Source organism: Nannospalax galili, unplaced genomic scaffold (assembly GCF_000622305.1).
Source record: "Nannospalax galili isolate Female #2095 unplaced genomic scaffold, S.galili_v1.0 scaffold903, whole genome shotgun sequence".
Classification (NCBI taxonomy): Eukaryota; Metazoa; Chordata; class Mammalia; order Rodentia; family Spalacidae; genus Nannospalax; species Nannospalax galili.
This window is the reverse complement of record NW_008349989.1, coordinates 398,000-415,410: the sequence shown is the minus strand read 5'-3', so window position 1 is coordinate 415,410 and position 17,411 is coordinate 398,000. Positions and strand designations below refer to the sequence as shown.

General features: G+C 40.6%; 1 protein-coding gene across 1 annotated transcript in view; it reads right to left on the bottom strand.

Annotated features, from left to right (window-relative positions):
* Positions 1–17,411, bottom strand: part of App (amyloid beta precursor protein) — a gene marked incomplete in the record, with an annotated part of 263,474 nt that overhangs the window by 89,655 nt on the left and 156,408 nt on the right. Inside the window, 2 exon segments of the mRNA XM_017801687.2 lie at positions 12,382–12,432; positions 15,725–15,892. Of these exon segments, the coding sequence (XP_017657176.1) occupies positions 12,382–12,432; positions 15,725–15,892 (219 nt within the window).

Sequence of the window (17,411 nt, the reverse complement as noted above, 5' to 3'; positions counted from 1 at the left end):
AGGACCAGGTGGTAATCATCATTTTATACTTGCTTCCCATGAATCTAGTCATTAAAAAAAAATCTTACTGGTAGAGTGCAAATGAGAACAAATTACAGTAAAATTGGAAAGTAATACAACAGTAATCGTTAGGATGAGATGGCTAAGCAAAGCATGCTTTGCACTTTGTGCAAATACACAAGCATCTGGGCAGTGATCGAGGTAGCCATCTGGCTGTAAGTTGTAACCAGACCATAGCACCCCCTTTAGAAAAACTTACTCTAATAGCCTTAAACTGAAGTGCAGTCCCATTGTTAATCACCAAGAATAAAACAATCATCAAGAAATAAGCATGTGAGCTGTGTTCAATGATATCAAGATTATTTCAGATTTACCTTTTATGAGCACATAGAAATGAATACTTTACCTTACCACCATTTTTCTATCTCATGAAAATATAGTTCTGTGACAGTTAATTTTATGTGCCAACTTCAGTGAGGTACAGGGTGCCCAGATCAAACACTATTTCAGAATGCGAGTGTGAGTGTGTGTGTGCGTGTGTGTTTGTGTGTGTGTGTGTGTGTTCTGCATAAGATCAGCATTTGGATCTGAGAAATCTCCAAAGTAGTTTTAGTCCTCTGAGACCTTGAATAGAACACAAAAGCCAAGAAGAAATTTGTGCTTTTGGTTTCTTGCCTGGTTGACCCAGGACACAAGTCTTCTTCAGCACTCAGATTGGGCTTTACACACTGGCTCACAAGGCTTCTGGGCCGTACAGTTGGTACTGAATTATAGCATTGGCTTTCCTCCTTACCCATGGTAGATCATGGACCCATTAGTCTCTGTAAATATCATGGAAGCCAATTCCTCATAGTGAGCCTGTTCATATACATTATTGGATGTAAAGCCTCTCCCATCCCTTTCACATACACACCCTGTTTCTCTGGAAAAGCTAAGTAATACAATTTTCTTCAAGGAAATTATGTTAGGGGTCCCAGTTACAACCTAGAGTTGAGGACTTCAAGAGAAGTTGCTGATTTTTCAATATTTGATTCATACTTTACAGCTATTTATCCTTCATCTCAATCAGTACGAATGAATGGCATGATCCTATATTCAAACTAACTGCCAAACCTGATGACTGTTTAGTGGAGAGAAGAATGACAGTATATGTTGACATTTAAAGTGAATTTAGTCTTTCATTACACCACTGCCCTGTAATGAGGCAGCATCTTTAAGGCCTATTCAGAGTTCAGCTTCTGTTTCCCTGAGTCTCTATATCCTAAAGCCATATGTTTTTGAGACCAGCTACCACAGTGTGACAAAGCCCATGGCAGACCAGAGTTTTGTTAACACAGGTGATGGGCATTAGTCTACCTGTGTCCCAAAGGCATTTCCTTTTAGGAAGGGAGTGGCCCAAGGAAAGACAGCTTATGTATGACCCAGGGCCAAGCAAACAGGGAAGTACCTGTCAGAAGTCATTCGAAATATGGGTCCCTGCAACCCCTCCAAAAGTGGAACTGGGCTTGGGAGAGTTTATTTATTTCATGTATGACACACAGAGGGTCTTGTTACAGTCCAGGCTAGCCTCAAACTGGCAATCCTCCTGCCTCAGCCTCCAGAGTGCTGGGATTACAGGATTTTGCCTCATAGGCTAGGGTTTTCATTTTATATAACACTGAGAAAGCACTCGGGCTGTTCAGAGATCTTTGAGTTTCCTTAGATACCACGACATGGGTTCAGATTTCCAAACTGGCCAAATGAAAACCACTTCTCTTTATTAGTATTTACTGTACTAGGCACATGTGTTTTCATTCAAAATATAGGAGAAAAAGATACTTTATTTCATTGTGTAGCAGGGGAAACTCACATCTCAAACACTCAAGATATGGACTGAGGCTCACATAGATCATAAAAATGTTATAAAGTTAATTGTAGAGTAATAAAGAGCTAATCTAGCCAAGCAACCAGGCCATTGCAAAGGGATTTTTTGTTTTATCTTGTTAATGAACATGACTTGGCAAAAAATATTGTTTTGAATGTGTAGGCCTATTTCCCACTGAACAGCTGTTCTACCCTCAATACTAGCTGGCAAGTGACCTCCAACAGAAGTAGGTTATGAAATAGGAGTCAAGGGAACAATGCCATAGAGCTGGACTGCAGCTGGAGTTTCAGCCTGAGGCCTCTACCTAGCATTGCAAAGAAGCTAGCAGGGAATGCTGACCCCTCCACTGAAAACTAGTTTCCAGACTCAAGAACTAAGTACAGTTACCACCAGGCTTTGACCCCCAGATACCTAATCCTCAGCAGTACCACCAACATCATGAGCACAGACTTTTAACTTTCTTACTTAAAAAATTACAACAGAAAACAAAACAACATAGAACGACAGAAAAGCATTTCTAATTCACAACATGTTACTGCTTTGAGGTGCTCATTCTGCTTCCAAATATTCAGGGTACCCTGCATGTCTACTGATGTGTGTGTGTATTTATGTATGTATGCACCTGCCTGCCTGTCATCCTGCTTCTTGTCAGCACCATATTGTCATAGTTCAGATCTAGAATGTCCCTAGATTGCTCATATATTCAGCATTGGTGTCCTGGTTGGTGGTGCTACTGGGAGGTGATGGGAAAAGATCTGAAGAACAAAGCAAGTCACTCAGGGCATGACTTTACATGTCTCATTTTATCATATCTATCTATCTATCTATCTATCTATCTATCTTTCTATCTATGTATATATCTTTGTATCTATCTACCTATCTTTCCATTAATCCATCCACTATCTATCTATCTATCTATCTATCTATCTATCTATCTATCTCTCTATCAGCTATCTATGTATCTATCTTCCATCTATCAATCTACCTATCATCTATCTATCTACCTATCATCTATCTATCTATCTATCTATCATCAGTCTATCATCATCTATCTATCTATCTATCTATCTATCTATCTATCTATCCTCTCTCTGCTCTCTATCTCTCTCTATATACATATTTATCTTCTCTTCCTCTCTCTCTCTCTCTCTCTCTCTCTCTCTCTCTCCTGCCACAGGGTGAGTAGCTATGTTCCACTACCTACTTCCTGCCAGTAGGAAGGGTTTAGAAACAAGGGCACCAGGTGGTCATGAACTGAGAGTACTGAAACAGTGAGCCAGGATGAATCTTTCCACCATTAGGCTGGCGTTCTCTAGTATTTTATTGCAGAAATAGAAAGCTATCAATCCGGGGAAGCCAGAGGCGTGTGAGAAGCTGAGTAGGTCTACACTGCCCTGAGTATGCTTGTTCATTGCTCCCTCTCAGCCCTCAGGGTTGCAGCTTCTCCATGCAAAGGCCATGGAAAAATCAACGAGCAAGACAGACACATTTTTCCTGGTTTAACAGTCTAGTGAGAGAAATAATCATTACACACACACACACACACACACACACACACATGATGAAAGGACAAATAAGGAATCATATTGGTAATATGTGATTTGAATTATGGAGGAGAAAAAGAAAAATGTAGCTAGGTAAAGAAGGAGCAGGAAGAAGGGGCTTATGAGCAGGGAGTCTACAGTCATAAGTAGGTGTTTAGTCAGGGTCTTAATGGTGAAAGTGACACTTGGACACTTTGAAGCTTGCTGTTAGGAGAACACAACAAACAGATGTAGAAACTAACACTACTATCCTAAGTGAGAGTTCCTGGAAAATTCCAGAACAATCAAATGATGAGGCCACAGAAGAAAAATGCCAAGGAGAAAGTGGTGGGGACAGGTCACAGAGGGACATGAAGCTATGGTAAGGCCTTGGAGGAGTCCATGTACCATGGTTGGCATGGGGGTATATGAGGTGCTTTAAAAAAAATCACCCTGGGGCTGCAGCCATGGTTCAGTGGGTAAGAGAGCTTACTGAGCAAGCACAAGGACCTCAGCTCGACTCTCAGCACCCACGCAGAAAGTCAGGCAGGACTGTGTACATGTAATACCAGTGCTGTGGCAGCCAGGGACAAGAAGATCAATGGTGCTTGTAAGCTGCTGGCCTAGCTCCAGATTCAGTGAGAGACCCTGTCTCAAGGGAATATGGTAGAGAGTAATAAAGCAGGGCACCCAAGGTCTTCCTCTAGGCTCCCCACGTGCACATGTGCAACACACACATACACACGCACACACGCACCACAGATCACCCTGGCTGATGGGGACAAAAGCAGAAAAGGTCACCTTATCAAAGGGGATGACAAAGATGAGGATGGCCTGAAACAAAGTGGTTCCTTTGGAGGTGCCTTTCCCACTTGCCATAGGAGAAGGAACATGGCTCTGCCTATTTTCTCATTATAAAGCAGTGTAGGTAGCTGAGTATTACAGGGCAAAGTATCTCCACACGTGCAAGGGTTCATTTCCGTTTCAATAATGACACACCAGTACTTGCAAGTATTAGCGTGTCATTATTGAAACGGAAATGAAACTGTGTGCTGTTATCTCTCCTCAAGACCCTCTGGAAATTTATGTTCTTGGTGGTGGGAGAAGGTTTGCTTTCAGTTTCCTAATCCACTTAGAGGATTCAAGGGGATAAACCATCAAGTCAAACTGTACATGCAGCAATTTCCTGCACTGCAGCTCTGATTTAGCTGAATTGTCCCTGGGTGTCCACGGGGAGTTGGTTCCAGAATTCCCTGTAGGTATCAAGCTTGAGAGATGCTTAAATCTTTTATGTAAAATGGTGTAGTATTTGGCTATGATCCATTTGGATCCAATGTACGTTTTTATTAGATTGATTATAACAGCGAAGACAAGGCAAATATTAAGTACATAGTTTATTCTGCTATATTGTTTGGGGAACAACAGCAAGAAAAACTTTGTACATGCTCAATACAGAGGTATTATTTAAAAAATATTTTTGACCATGGATGATGGTGGAACCTCAAGTACCAAGGACTGACTGGACTCTAGTTCAGGGTCACACTAAAAATGTGAGGTCAAAATAAAGATGTCATGAAAAATTGTCCATATGATTCTGGAATTAAGATTCCTCAATCCTTACAGTGACATGATTCATTTTTATTTTTTACATGTGTTTATTTTATTTTGTGCATGTCGAGGGTATGTGTGTGCATGTGCCACGGTGTGTGTGTGTGTGTGTGTGTGTGTGCGCGCACAAGTGCGTGCAGGGGTCAGAGGACAATTTGTGGGAATTGATTCTCTACTTTGACCATGTGGGTGGTAGGGATTGAACTCAGTCAGGCTTGGCCCTCTCAGTGGCCCAGGGTGACAGAATTCTACTTTTGATGCAGTCACCCCACCTTCGAGCTGTAAGGACCCTGACCACCTCCAATAGAACACAAGGCAGAATGTTGCTCCAAACAGGCCCACAAGCATCTAGTAGATGTATTAATGTTGGGTTCAAATAAAATCTGGTGGTTTTTGTTTTTGTCAGCAGAAGACAATGTATCTGTATACCACTGGCAACTAAACATAAAAGTAAAGTCTTATGTAAGTCACTGCCTCATCATTGAAAATGCTATTTGATTTAGAGCTAGTAATGCTGTCACTTGAAATGGCTACAATTTATGGGACATAGCCACGCTGGTAATTTATATATGAGTGAAATGTAAATCTGTAAAGAAAGTTCATGTGGATTTAATCTCAACAAGGCAAGGCTTTCAAACTGCCATCTCATTTTAAAAAGATAGTTGTTAAAAACGTTCATTTCTCTAATTTCAACATAGCTAAAATTCTTAGTGCAATCTAAACCTAAATCTCCATCATCGCTACCAAGTCTGAGACAGAGGGGCCTTTTACAATGGGAAGGTAAAAGTTTGTGATATTTCAATATCATACAAGATTTTAAAAATGACCAAAGGCACTTGGCCCCCTACGCCCTCGAGTCACACTTGCTTTATAGCCAGCCAGCACAATTACAGCTGGCAGAGAACACCATCAGTGTACTGCCTGGACAGGAGGAAATGAAAATAGAACCTATGTGGTGTTTATGCCAGTCAAGCTGCATTTCTTTTTTATGTCTATGCACTTTTACCGCCATGGGAATTCTATCAAATATGTGAGACAGAGAAAGAATGAATGTCATAGTTATTTTTATGAATATCTGTACTGTTTATTTACCATACCTCAAATATGGATTTAAAAGAAGACACGTGAAACAAAAGTAATAATAAGTGGTATCCATAGCAACTTAACCTTAGGGTACTGTTTCTCGTCAGTTTGTGGGAAGCTATCCTTGAGTTCATTACCAGTGGTTCATAAAGACATGACTGGTCATAGCTGCTCAACATTCAGTAGATGAGTTCAGACAGTCAAAATCTGCACCAATGTCCACTTTCAGAGAAATTATAAAAGTAAAAGCAGATGGAACTTCAACTTCTTTGGAGGTCTTAAAGACAAAACCAATTTTACTTCACTCCAAGCTTCCATAGCAATCTTTTCAGATTCGTGAATATTACTTTATGCTGAGTTTAATTCTACCCCATGTCTCATCTCACTAATAAAGTGAACAGAACTGAATGCAGCCTGCTTGGATTACTCTGCAAGAATCCCTCAAAAGGCCTGGCTTAGCACTGACACATCCTGGGTTTAAAGTAACATTTGTGTTAAAGCAAGTGTGGGCCTGTTGCCTGCCCTTTATTTTAATTGTGTATGTGTATTTGTATGTGTGATAATATGTTTGTGTAAATGTGTGTGCACACGCACACATGTGTATGTACATGTGAGGGCCAGAGGTCAACATCTGGTCCTGATTACTCTTCATGTTATTTTTTTGAAACAGGTCTCTCACTAAACTTGGCGGTCACTAATTGGCTAGGCTGACTAGGCTCCAGGGATTTCTGTGCAGCAGTTGCTGGCTATTTGAGTGCTTCTGGGTTCCAAACTCAGGTATTCACGGGTGCTTGGCTGGCACCTTGCCTACTGAGCTGTCCCCCGGCCCCATGGCTGTTTTCTTAAGAAATAATGTGTCACGGGGACAACACAGCTCTACTTATTTATTTTCTTACTGTGGCTGTTTTCACACTGAGTAGATGACAGTGACTGTCCAGCCTTACAGAAAAGCTTTATCAATCCATTTAATAAAAACAATCCACTTTCTCCCATTTAGCAGGGACTGTTGAGCCTTACAGAAAAGCATTGCCAATCCCTTTAATGAAAACTATCCACTTGTGCCTTTTAGAAAATAGCTAATGGATGGAGTACATATATAAGGAGCATCCTCTAATAGAGTGAATGACTCTTCTTTAAAAAAAAAAAAAAACAATTTGCTAAGCAATTCAAGTTCTTTCCTTCTTAAAGCTTTTAACTACTAGATTTCAATGTATATTCTAATTGAACTTTTGTGCATTTCATACAATACATCTTAGTAATATTTAGACCCCCTCCTCTAACTGCACCTCCTACAGCCCTCCCTCAAGATTTCATGCATTCAGTCATATATGTTAAAGGCCTACTGAGTCAAGTTTGTGCACCGAGTAACTATTACATATGTAAAGAAAGCTTCTGAAAATCTTTTTATCTAACCATTTCTGAATATCAAAGACCTAGCTTTTCATACTTTTCTTTGTGAAAGCTTTTATTTATCACTCCTGTGGTATATTATTTAATGCAGAACCAAAGCTTTAAAAAATTATTTTGTATACAGTTGGACACTTAAAAACTCACAGTTCTATTATAATATGTATTATGTAGTGTGCCAACAGGAATTATTATCTACTATTTCACAGTTGGAAGATCAAGAAGATAATTAAAAACAAGAGGTCAAATCCAGCCATAGACTAAATGGCCCACACATTAAGGCAGAACCATTAGGATGGTTGGCGGTTATGGTGGCACGTCCAATTCAGTGCCCACACTGAGTTACCTACAGTATGCAAACCACAGCCTGCTGAGGCAATAACGGAAGTCTACTGGATTATACCAATGTGCTCACAAATTCATCTTTTCTTTCCTTTAGCTCCACATGGGGCCAGACCTACTTCAACATACCATAAACGTGGGCCTAAGTCCAGAAACATGATGCCAAAATACAAGTTAGCAGGGGAGCAAGCCTCCTGGGCAGCTCTAAAGACAGCTGCTTTCTAGGAAACACTGGGACTCTGGAAACCAAGATGAAGCAGAGAGGGGAAGGGGTGATCTGAGGGCAAATCACGATAATATTCATCCCAGGAGCTTGCTCGTTTATCTTCTGCTTCCATAACAGCTTATATTAAAGTAGAAAAATATTGAGACCTCTAAATCTGTCTTATAGTCAGAACAGGAACAGCCACCTTTACCTGCCTCACAGGTACTGGGAGCTAGGAAAGTGGTCTAACATTCAGTTTCATAAACAAAAGATGAGAATTGGAGGCTACCGACATCCTTACACCTTGATAGGGCTTCCAGTTTGTGGAACATGCCTACATAGCAACCTAGTTTCATCTCTGAGTCAGAAGTGAGGGAAATACTAGACTGAAACAGAGATACAGCTGTGCACATCTGTAACTCCAATACTGGGGGGATGGGAGACAGGCAGGTCCCTGAGCTCAATGGTCAGAAGTGTACCATACTCCCTGCACATATTTAGCAAAGTCTGAAGAATTTTTAGCTAGCACAGATGAATAACGGCATCTAGAAAGGGAGTGCAGTGTGCTGCTAAATGTCCTATATACCAGAACAGGCTCCCACAATGAATTAGCTAGAATATGGAGGCAGGGTAACCTTGGTGCTCATGCTGTTTGCACCATATGTGAGTGTAAGTGAAGCAAGCAGAAGTGGGTCTCCCTTTGGGCAGGTGCTCATGGGGCAAAGGATGACTAAAAGTTGGGGTGATGCCCTTTGTGTGATTCAACAGCATTATGGAGTTTGTCAGTTTGCCCTTTGAGATGCAATATGATGGGAATGCTACATCTTCTCAAGTTTGGAATATAAACTCGTCAAGCATTTACATACTATTTTTTACTGTTTTGCAAAACACTGCATTGTACAGAATGAAAGTCAAGCTTGTGCATCAACCCACACTCAAAGAGTAGATGCAAAATCGACATGAGAAGCAGCTAAACTTCATGAAATCTTTACTTATTTCTCTCAATATATTTGTGGTTTAGAGTCATCTGAGAGGAACAACAACCAAACACAAATGAGTGTCCCCAAAATAGCAGTGCTTTACAAAGTTGGAGTTTATGGCAAAAATCCAAAATCTAGCAATACCTGATTAAAACAGTAAGTTTGATCAGGAAAATTATTCGTAGTTTCTTTCTAAATGTAATCTTAATAACAGTTTAACCAAAGAGCTTTTTCCACCTCACAACATCTATTTTTTGACTAGAAGCAGCTCAGACAAAGCATCCTAGAAAACCAATCACCTAACAGCAAAGAGACACCATTCAATTAACTCTAAGCTGATGAAGGAGCAAAGTATAACCCCGAGTCGAGGGAACAATCCAGCTCTCTCCAGCTCAGCTCATTTTCCTGTGAACTGAGTCTGCTATCTGCATTTGACCTCCAGGTGACCGTGACTTTTTCAATTCAAATGTGAGGCTTTGCTATAAATAAGAAAGCACAGCTCTGTGGGCTATAAATAACTAGAAATTATATGCTTTCTCCTGTGTATTTGTACGAGCACTGCAAAATCCTTCACTTGCTGTGATTGAACAGTCTCTGTAGGGAGACAAGAAATCTAGCTGACAAAATCACTCTGTCCTCCCAGAATGAAGGGTGTCAGCATCCAAACCACACTGCAAGTTAGGAGGGAAGAGAAAATGACTAAGAAAATTGTGAAAGAGGCTTCCAATATTTGTCTGGAAAATGGATGAAAACGTTGTGTATATTTCATGAAAATGAATTATCAAATGAAGATGTTTATTTCTAATAAATTAATAAAAATGAAAAATGCAATTCTTTTTATAAAAGGAAATAAAAGCACACAAAATACATGCTACCTGGATGCCTAGTATCTGGGAAGAAATGTCAATGTTCTTCAGTTTGTTTTCCCTATTTCCTACATTTTTAAAAATGTGCTTTCTGAACATCAGATGTTACTGTCTAACCTTGAAAATGTCAGAGGCCAATGCTGAGCCTTTGGTGTGTGGCACAGCCAGATGTCAGCTGGGTTTCAAACCCTGGCTTTCAGCACTTGAGGCTCCAGACAATTCACTAAGTTCTTTAAGCCTTATATTCTCATGCGCAGAAAAGAAAATGTCTGCAAAGGGACCCAGAGAAAAAGATGCAATCTGTGAAAACACTTGATAAAATTCAACACACATATAAATCAGTGTTTTGTCAACCCTCCAGTGTAATACCCAGGGGTTTTCCTAGTCCTACGTCTATACACTTATGAGACTTTCAATTTCTGTAGAGGGAAAACAAAGTTTTGTCACAATACCAGAAATGGGTTCATTGTGGCAGTAAAAGGCACATCCTTCCAAAAGTTACATGAATTAATCTCAATATCTTATGGAAGCCATTTAAAAATTATGGTTTAGGGTAAAATCTTTTGCAAAGTATGTAATTATTTATATTGTTTCTTTTAAAATTAATTGGTCTAATCAACTTTGAGATTAAGGTCTTCCCTCCAAGACAATGTTGATAAATGATGGATTTTTTTTTTTTTTTTTAAAACAGGATTTCCCTATAGCCCCGACTGGCCTAGAACCCACTATGGAGACCAAGCTGGCCTTAATCTCATAGAGATCCAACTGTCTCTGCCTCCAGAGTGCTGAGATTAAAAGAGTGTGCCACCACGCCTGGCTATAAATAGTAAATATATATATGGTCTTTTTGAGACAGGGTCTCTCGGTAGCCCCAGCTGGCCTAGAACTCACTATGTAGACCAGGCTGGCCTTGAACTCAGAGAGATCCGCCTGCCTCTGCCTCCTGAGTGCTGGGATTAAAGGCATGCGCCACCACACCCGGCTTGTAATTTCTTAAAAATTTTTTATTGCTTTTATTCTATGTGTATGCATGTATTGCCTGCATGTAGGTAAGTGCACCTGTGTCGTGTAATGCTTGCGGAGGTCAGAGGAGGCTGTTGGATCCCCTGGGACTGGAGTTAAGGAGAGTTGTTAGCTGCCATGTGGGTGCTGGGATTCAAACCCGGATCTTAGAAATCAGTGACCTTACTCAATGCTAGACACTGCATGCTGCAGTACTACCTGCCAGGCAAGGTGTTCGTACTGGTGAAATAGTGGCATGAATTTTGCAGAGTAACCAACCACTTTCTGACTGGATTTGAGGCCTGCTCCACAGGAAGAAATTCATGCTTGATACTGTAAGCCTGGGTGAAAAGTTCATGGCTTTGGGAAGGCATAGGCCCTAATCTACTTTTGTTTGGCTAAGTAGTCATGCTGTCAAACTGTTTTCTAAATATTTGTCTTTTAAGTGTTTGATTTATTATTTCTTTTATTATATGTATATGAGTGTATTGCCCACATATATGTAAGTGCACCCTTGTTATGCAATGCCCACAGAGGTCAGAAGAAGGTGTTGGATATCCTGGGACTGGAGTTAAGGAGAGTTGTTAGCTGCCATGTGGGTGCTGGGATTCAAACCCGGATCTTCTGCAAGAACAACCAGTGTTCTTAACCACTGAGCCATCTCTCTAGCCCCTATAAATGGCAATTTTAAGTGACATAATCTGTAAGCCATAACTGAAATTATTTCTCTTCTTCTGGCCTCGATAAGTATCAATAATATAGATCATCCCTAGAGAGCTGGCTGAATCTATTTTTGAACACGATCTAAACTTAAAAATGAATATATGTATGTTTGTTACCATGTTTTAATACCAAATTAGACTGACTTGACAAATAACATGACCAGAAAACAGAGGGCATTGTTAAGATCAGATTAATTTAACACCTTTTTATAAGAAATTCCTTTTTCTCTTTCCTAATAACAAAACCCCAGGTGGAGCACCTCAGACCTACCGCTGTGCATTCTGGGAGAGAAGGAAGGGTTAGTCCTAAATGTAAAAGTAGTTGACCTTTCGCCTCCTAATGGCAAACAGCTATCTTATGATACACAAAGCTGAAGTGTACACACAAACTAGTCTTTGGTATACAATATTCAATTGTTATGGGGGAAATAATTTATCACAAATGTGATTGCATTAAATCATAGCATGTTGGCAGCTTTTAGGATGTAACAGTGACACCAAATCAAGCGATAATGTATATAGGATATTTAACTGAATTATACAAAGTAGAAAGAAGTGTGATTAGAAATACAAGTAGTGTAGATCAATGCTTGCTCCAAATCTGATGTTGCCTGGCAAAACTGGATGAAATGATAAGCAAGGCAATGGGAATATATTGTTTATTAAAAAATAGGTTTTCACAGAATCCATGCAAAGAAGGCGATGACAGTGAGATGTAGCCCTGCCATGCAACATACCCCTCCCCTTGTCCCTCCCCCAAGTGAGCAACAACAACGTACGTTTAACAGGGTCTTGGGGTTCCTGGGTAGTCTTGAGTAAACTTTGAGACACTATGGAGAAAATAAGAGAACATAACTAAAAACAAAACAGAAACGTGGGAATGATGGCTGAAATTCACGCGATTCCCTCACTCAAAACAAAACAAACAAAATGAAAAAAACCAAACAAAAACAAATCACTGGAAAACGGAACCAAAGGAAACATAAAAACAAAGATTAGTTTTATTTTAGTGAAGAGCAACATGGTGGAACGCTGGACATTCTACCGCTGATCAAGCATCTCTGCTGCTGTTCTCCCTCCTCCAAGTATCATCAGTGTCCTTCATCGCTTTCCTCACAGCAGCTCCACAGACTTCCCCTGCTCATAGGAAGCCTCTGGCTCCTCAATCAGCCATGTGACAGGCTTTATTGAAAAATATTACTTCTAGCCAAGAAAATAGAATCTCTGTCCTGGGTGGAGACCTAACATTCTAATTGGGCTAGGTCAATCACCTGGTCAAAGGACCGCCAACCTCCAGTTAGATGGGCTCACCTTAAGTCGTGTTAAAGAGATGGAGGGAATAATTTTTCCTTTGATGAGCTACCGTACTTCTTCCCAGAACTCTCATCCCCAGCACAGTCCCTATAATCCAGGCAGCTGTGAGGTTTAGCTGGGGCGGCCCACTTTTCTGAGTCCTAACTCAGAAAGGTACAACTTTTCTTTCTTTCTTTTTTTTTTTTTAAAAATTCCTTTCAGATGCTGGCCAGAAGCCAAATATGTGTTTTTCTGATACTCTGGGCTTCTCCAAAGTTCTCCATCTGGCCATCTGGTAGTCCCTCCATGTTGGTAACTCAATTGTCATGATTTTTTCCCCTTCTTTTCTCCATTCTCTCCCTCCTAGTAACTGCTGAGATTTACAGCTCGACTACCCTAATATTAAATTGTCCTCAAGCTTCTGAGATTATTCTTAAATTGTTTTATTAATGAGACTAAAAGTCCCAGGAGGGGACCCCAAAATTCCAGTAACACTGGTTTCTTCCTTGATTGCCCTTCCACCTCATTTTTTGAGACAATGGCTGGCCAGCAAGGCCCAGGGATCCTCCTGTCTCTACCTCCACAGTCGTGGGATTACAGATTCATGCCACCATGCCCTGCTTTTAAGTGGGTACTTGGGATCCAAACTCAGGTCCTCATGCTTACATAGTAAGCACTTTATAAACTGAAGCATTTTCCCAGCACTTAAAAATAAAATAAAATAAAAAGGTGCTAGGGCTGGGACCACAGCCTGGCACTACTAGGTAAGCATGCTGCTACTGATCTACTTCCCAGCTCTGCTTCTGCGTCCTTGCTACATTACTCTATGTGTTACCCACCCTTTCAGAACTAAGTCAAACCACCTGCCTTGTCTAATGAATGCCTGTTGGCAGCACTGATCTTTTGCAAATCTGTCCATAAAGTGTATGCATCTCCCCCTAAGCCCTGGATCCTACTGCTTTGCTCCTTGCCCAAAGTCATCAGATGGGAAGGGCATGAGGGGAGTGTTATAGTGAGGTGGGTATGAAGAAAATGCCCAGCTCCTGAGGCAAATTAATTTCTGCTAATAATTTAAAACAAACTTCCTTATTTATAGTATAGCTGACATGATATTCCAGAAAATAAATCTCCCTTAGGGAAAGGGAGAAAACTTTGGCAACCTGCCAGGGAATCCTCACCTAGCAGCTAAGCCAGTTAGAATCACAGCAACAAAAGGCTCCAGGCAACAGAATCCCTCCTTGTGTTCCAAATTACCTAACCTAATTAACCTTTTTGTTTGACAATGAAGAAGGGAGTCCTGAGCTCTTGAGCTGGACACTGCAATCATCCAGTCAGTCAGGATTCCCAGTTCCTACACTGTGTCCACAGAGGACTCAAGTGGAGCCATCTCCAAGGAGATCAACAGAACTTTCCATCAGGTCCCACTTAGGTAGAGGGCTCCTTCACACTGTAAGGTCTTAAAGGTGCAGGTCCTTTTGTTGTTTTGCTTGATCCTATGATCTGGTTGGAAAATTATTAATATTTTCCCAGGAAATCCTGGGCTGATATTGACTCCCTGCAAATCCAGGGAGAAAATGCAAGAGTTTCTCAGAAAAGAAATGCACAATTACTAAGCTTCATTTTTAGCTGATGAAATGGAGGCTAACTTCCTGAACAACTCATACTTCCAACTCATGCACAAGAATGAACAAATACAACTGAGGATTTAACTAGAAAGACTGTAACAAAAGCACATATCCTGCATATCTGGGACATGACCTCTTAGAACTGATTCTGGGGAAAAGTTTCATCTTGTGCTGAAGTCATGATGACTTTATATACTTATCTCCCCAGTTATGTAAAGCCTGACATTCCAGAGTCATCATACATTATTTCCCTGAGCTTTATTATATCCATGAAAGTTGCGACGTTATTCTTTTCTTCGTGTGTGTACATGATGTGTGTGTGTGTGTGTGCTTTCATGTGTATGGGGGTACACACATGCCACAGAGACCAAGTGGAGGTCAACCCCAAGTATCAGCATATACCTTCCACCTTATTTGAGATGGTCTCTTTTGTTCTTCTACTGTGTATACTCAGGGATTCTCCTGACCCTACCTCCTATCTCCTTACAGAAAGACTGCTCAAATAACAGATACACACACTATGAATCTGGCTTTTATCTGCATTCTAGAAATTTGAACTCAGGTCTCCACACTGGCACGGCATGCAGTTTAACTCATTGAGCCATGTCCCCAGTTCTTCTCTATCCTTAGGAGAGGAAACAAAAAACTTGACATTGAAAATGTATGTGCCCTGAGTTCAAGGGAAAGCAGGAGCATTTCTACTCTCTGACATCTGAGGTGCATGAGCTCAAGTCAATCAAATTTCTTCAACAAAATAAAAGACACATGTTATGAAACACCTAAAGGACTTCATCACAGAAATAAACCTTGTCAAGGCAACTGAAGATGGAGAGTCTACACATGTGGTACACGTGCTTAAACATGAACACAAATGGACACTGATGAACACAGAAAGATGTATTTGTGGAAGACATAAGCCTGTTGTAAAGAGAAGCAGTCAAAAGCCCTTACAGATTGCAAGATGAATCTACCACGGCTCTAAAAAGTGCATCCAAGGCCATGCTTTATTAGAGATAGACAGAGAGATGTGTTCACAATTGAACAGACTGTGGAGACTTCTGGTAATTAGAGAAGTCGACAGAGATGTGGTTAGTGGTAGCAACAGGCCCATTCCCAAGAACCAGGAAAATCAATCAGTTACAAAGAGCAGAGGCAGTGGCAAGAAAGACGGAAGGTGGCCAGGCTAGAGGAAGGGTCCACTTACTGACGCTGCCACACACCGCCATGCAGTACTCTTCCGTGTCAAAGTTGTTCCTGTTGCCGCCACATCCGCCGTAAAAGAATGGGGCACACTTCCCTTCAGTGACATCAAAGTACCAGCGGGAGATCATTGCTCGGCATGGTCCCGTCTCAGCTTGCTCAGAACATACCTCTAATCAGAGGAGATGTGGGAACCACATTTAGCATGAAAAGGTACAGTCTCACTGTTCATGTACACACTCGGTTATCTTATGCTTGAGTCTTCCCAGTGGTAACCTAGGCTGGGCTGAGTAGGTGACACCTACCAAACATTTACTGAAGAATCTGATCACCCACCAGGACTTTGGAGTCGCCTCTGAAACTAAACAAGGCATTCCCAGCTGATTTGATGTGTGGGGTGCAGTAATAGCTAAGGGATTTCGACTAGGAGGTAAAAAGATCTTTTCTTTTAAACGGATTTTATATGACAGAAAGGGTCTGTACAGCAAAACAATTCTCTATTATAAAAATAAGCTACTCCTTTAAAATAACATCAAGTCAACTCTGATGTAAAAGGATTATTTGGGTTATGATATTAAAGTTTAAGTGCTTACTGACACCTGATCATTTTCTTCAGTAAATTATCACATACTAAATTAATTACATCTATTTTGAATGTTTTCCAGTTTGGGACAGAGCCAGCATGACTCCCAGCAATTATATCTGGGAAACATATGTAATATTTCTAAGTATGACTTAGGGCCAATTATATTATTAACTCTAATGTAAAACAATTTTTATTTGTATCTTTTTATCTGACCCTTAGACCACAATGTTCCAAATAGTAAAGCATAACCAACAGACTAAAAATTGTTACCATATACTTTGCATAATTTTACATTAAAACACTCCTTACCTGTCCACATGTCTTGCTACCCTCCCCAAAGTCAGTTCCACAATTCCTGATTGACTTAAAAAGTGGTAACTCATTCAACTGTATTTATCTGTATTTATTATGTTAATCATGATTAGAAGTTAGAACCCTACACTTCCCATATATCTGCTTTTGCTGGAAGTGAAACCACAGCCCCATTTCTCTTTTGGGGGTAGCTCCCTGCCCTTGCTGGCTGACTGTTCACACACACACACACACACACACACACACACACACACACACATCTTGTCTATACATGATTTGACTAACTTGTGTAGAGGGAAAATACCTTTCTAAAAGATAAAAGCCTAGAGTCTCCAAGTTACAAATGCCAATATAAGGCAAGAGTGTAGGGCCAAATGTGCATGATTATGAATCATAAGATTATTTGATTATTTCTGGGTCCCAGCAATTGAAGAAGAGCCCCCCCCCCAACACATACATACCCTACACTGCCCTGGAAAGCACCAAGAATTGTATAACATCTAACAGACAAGAATGAAAATAAAACCAAAAAAAAACCAATCATCTACAATCGCTAAAGAAAGGCCTACCCTTTTTAAGGAGTCCGTATTTTCCCTTTAACAAAGGAAATCCTTGGGCCTGAGGGGTTCTTTGAGATACTAAGAACCCGAATATTGTTTCAAGAAGACTCTTCCCCCAAGACCCATCTATGAACAAACACAGTGACCTGTCTTTCCCAAACACCATGCTCTTTCAACTAAGGAAAAGCAGCAGTGGCAAACTCAATAGCTGCAGCCGTAGCTGTGTCAGAAGG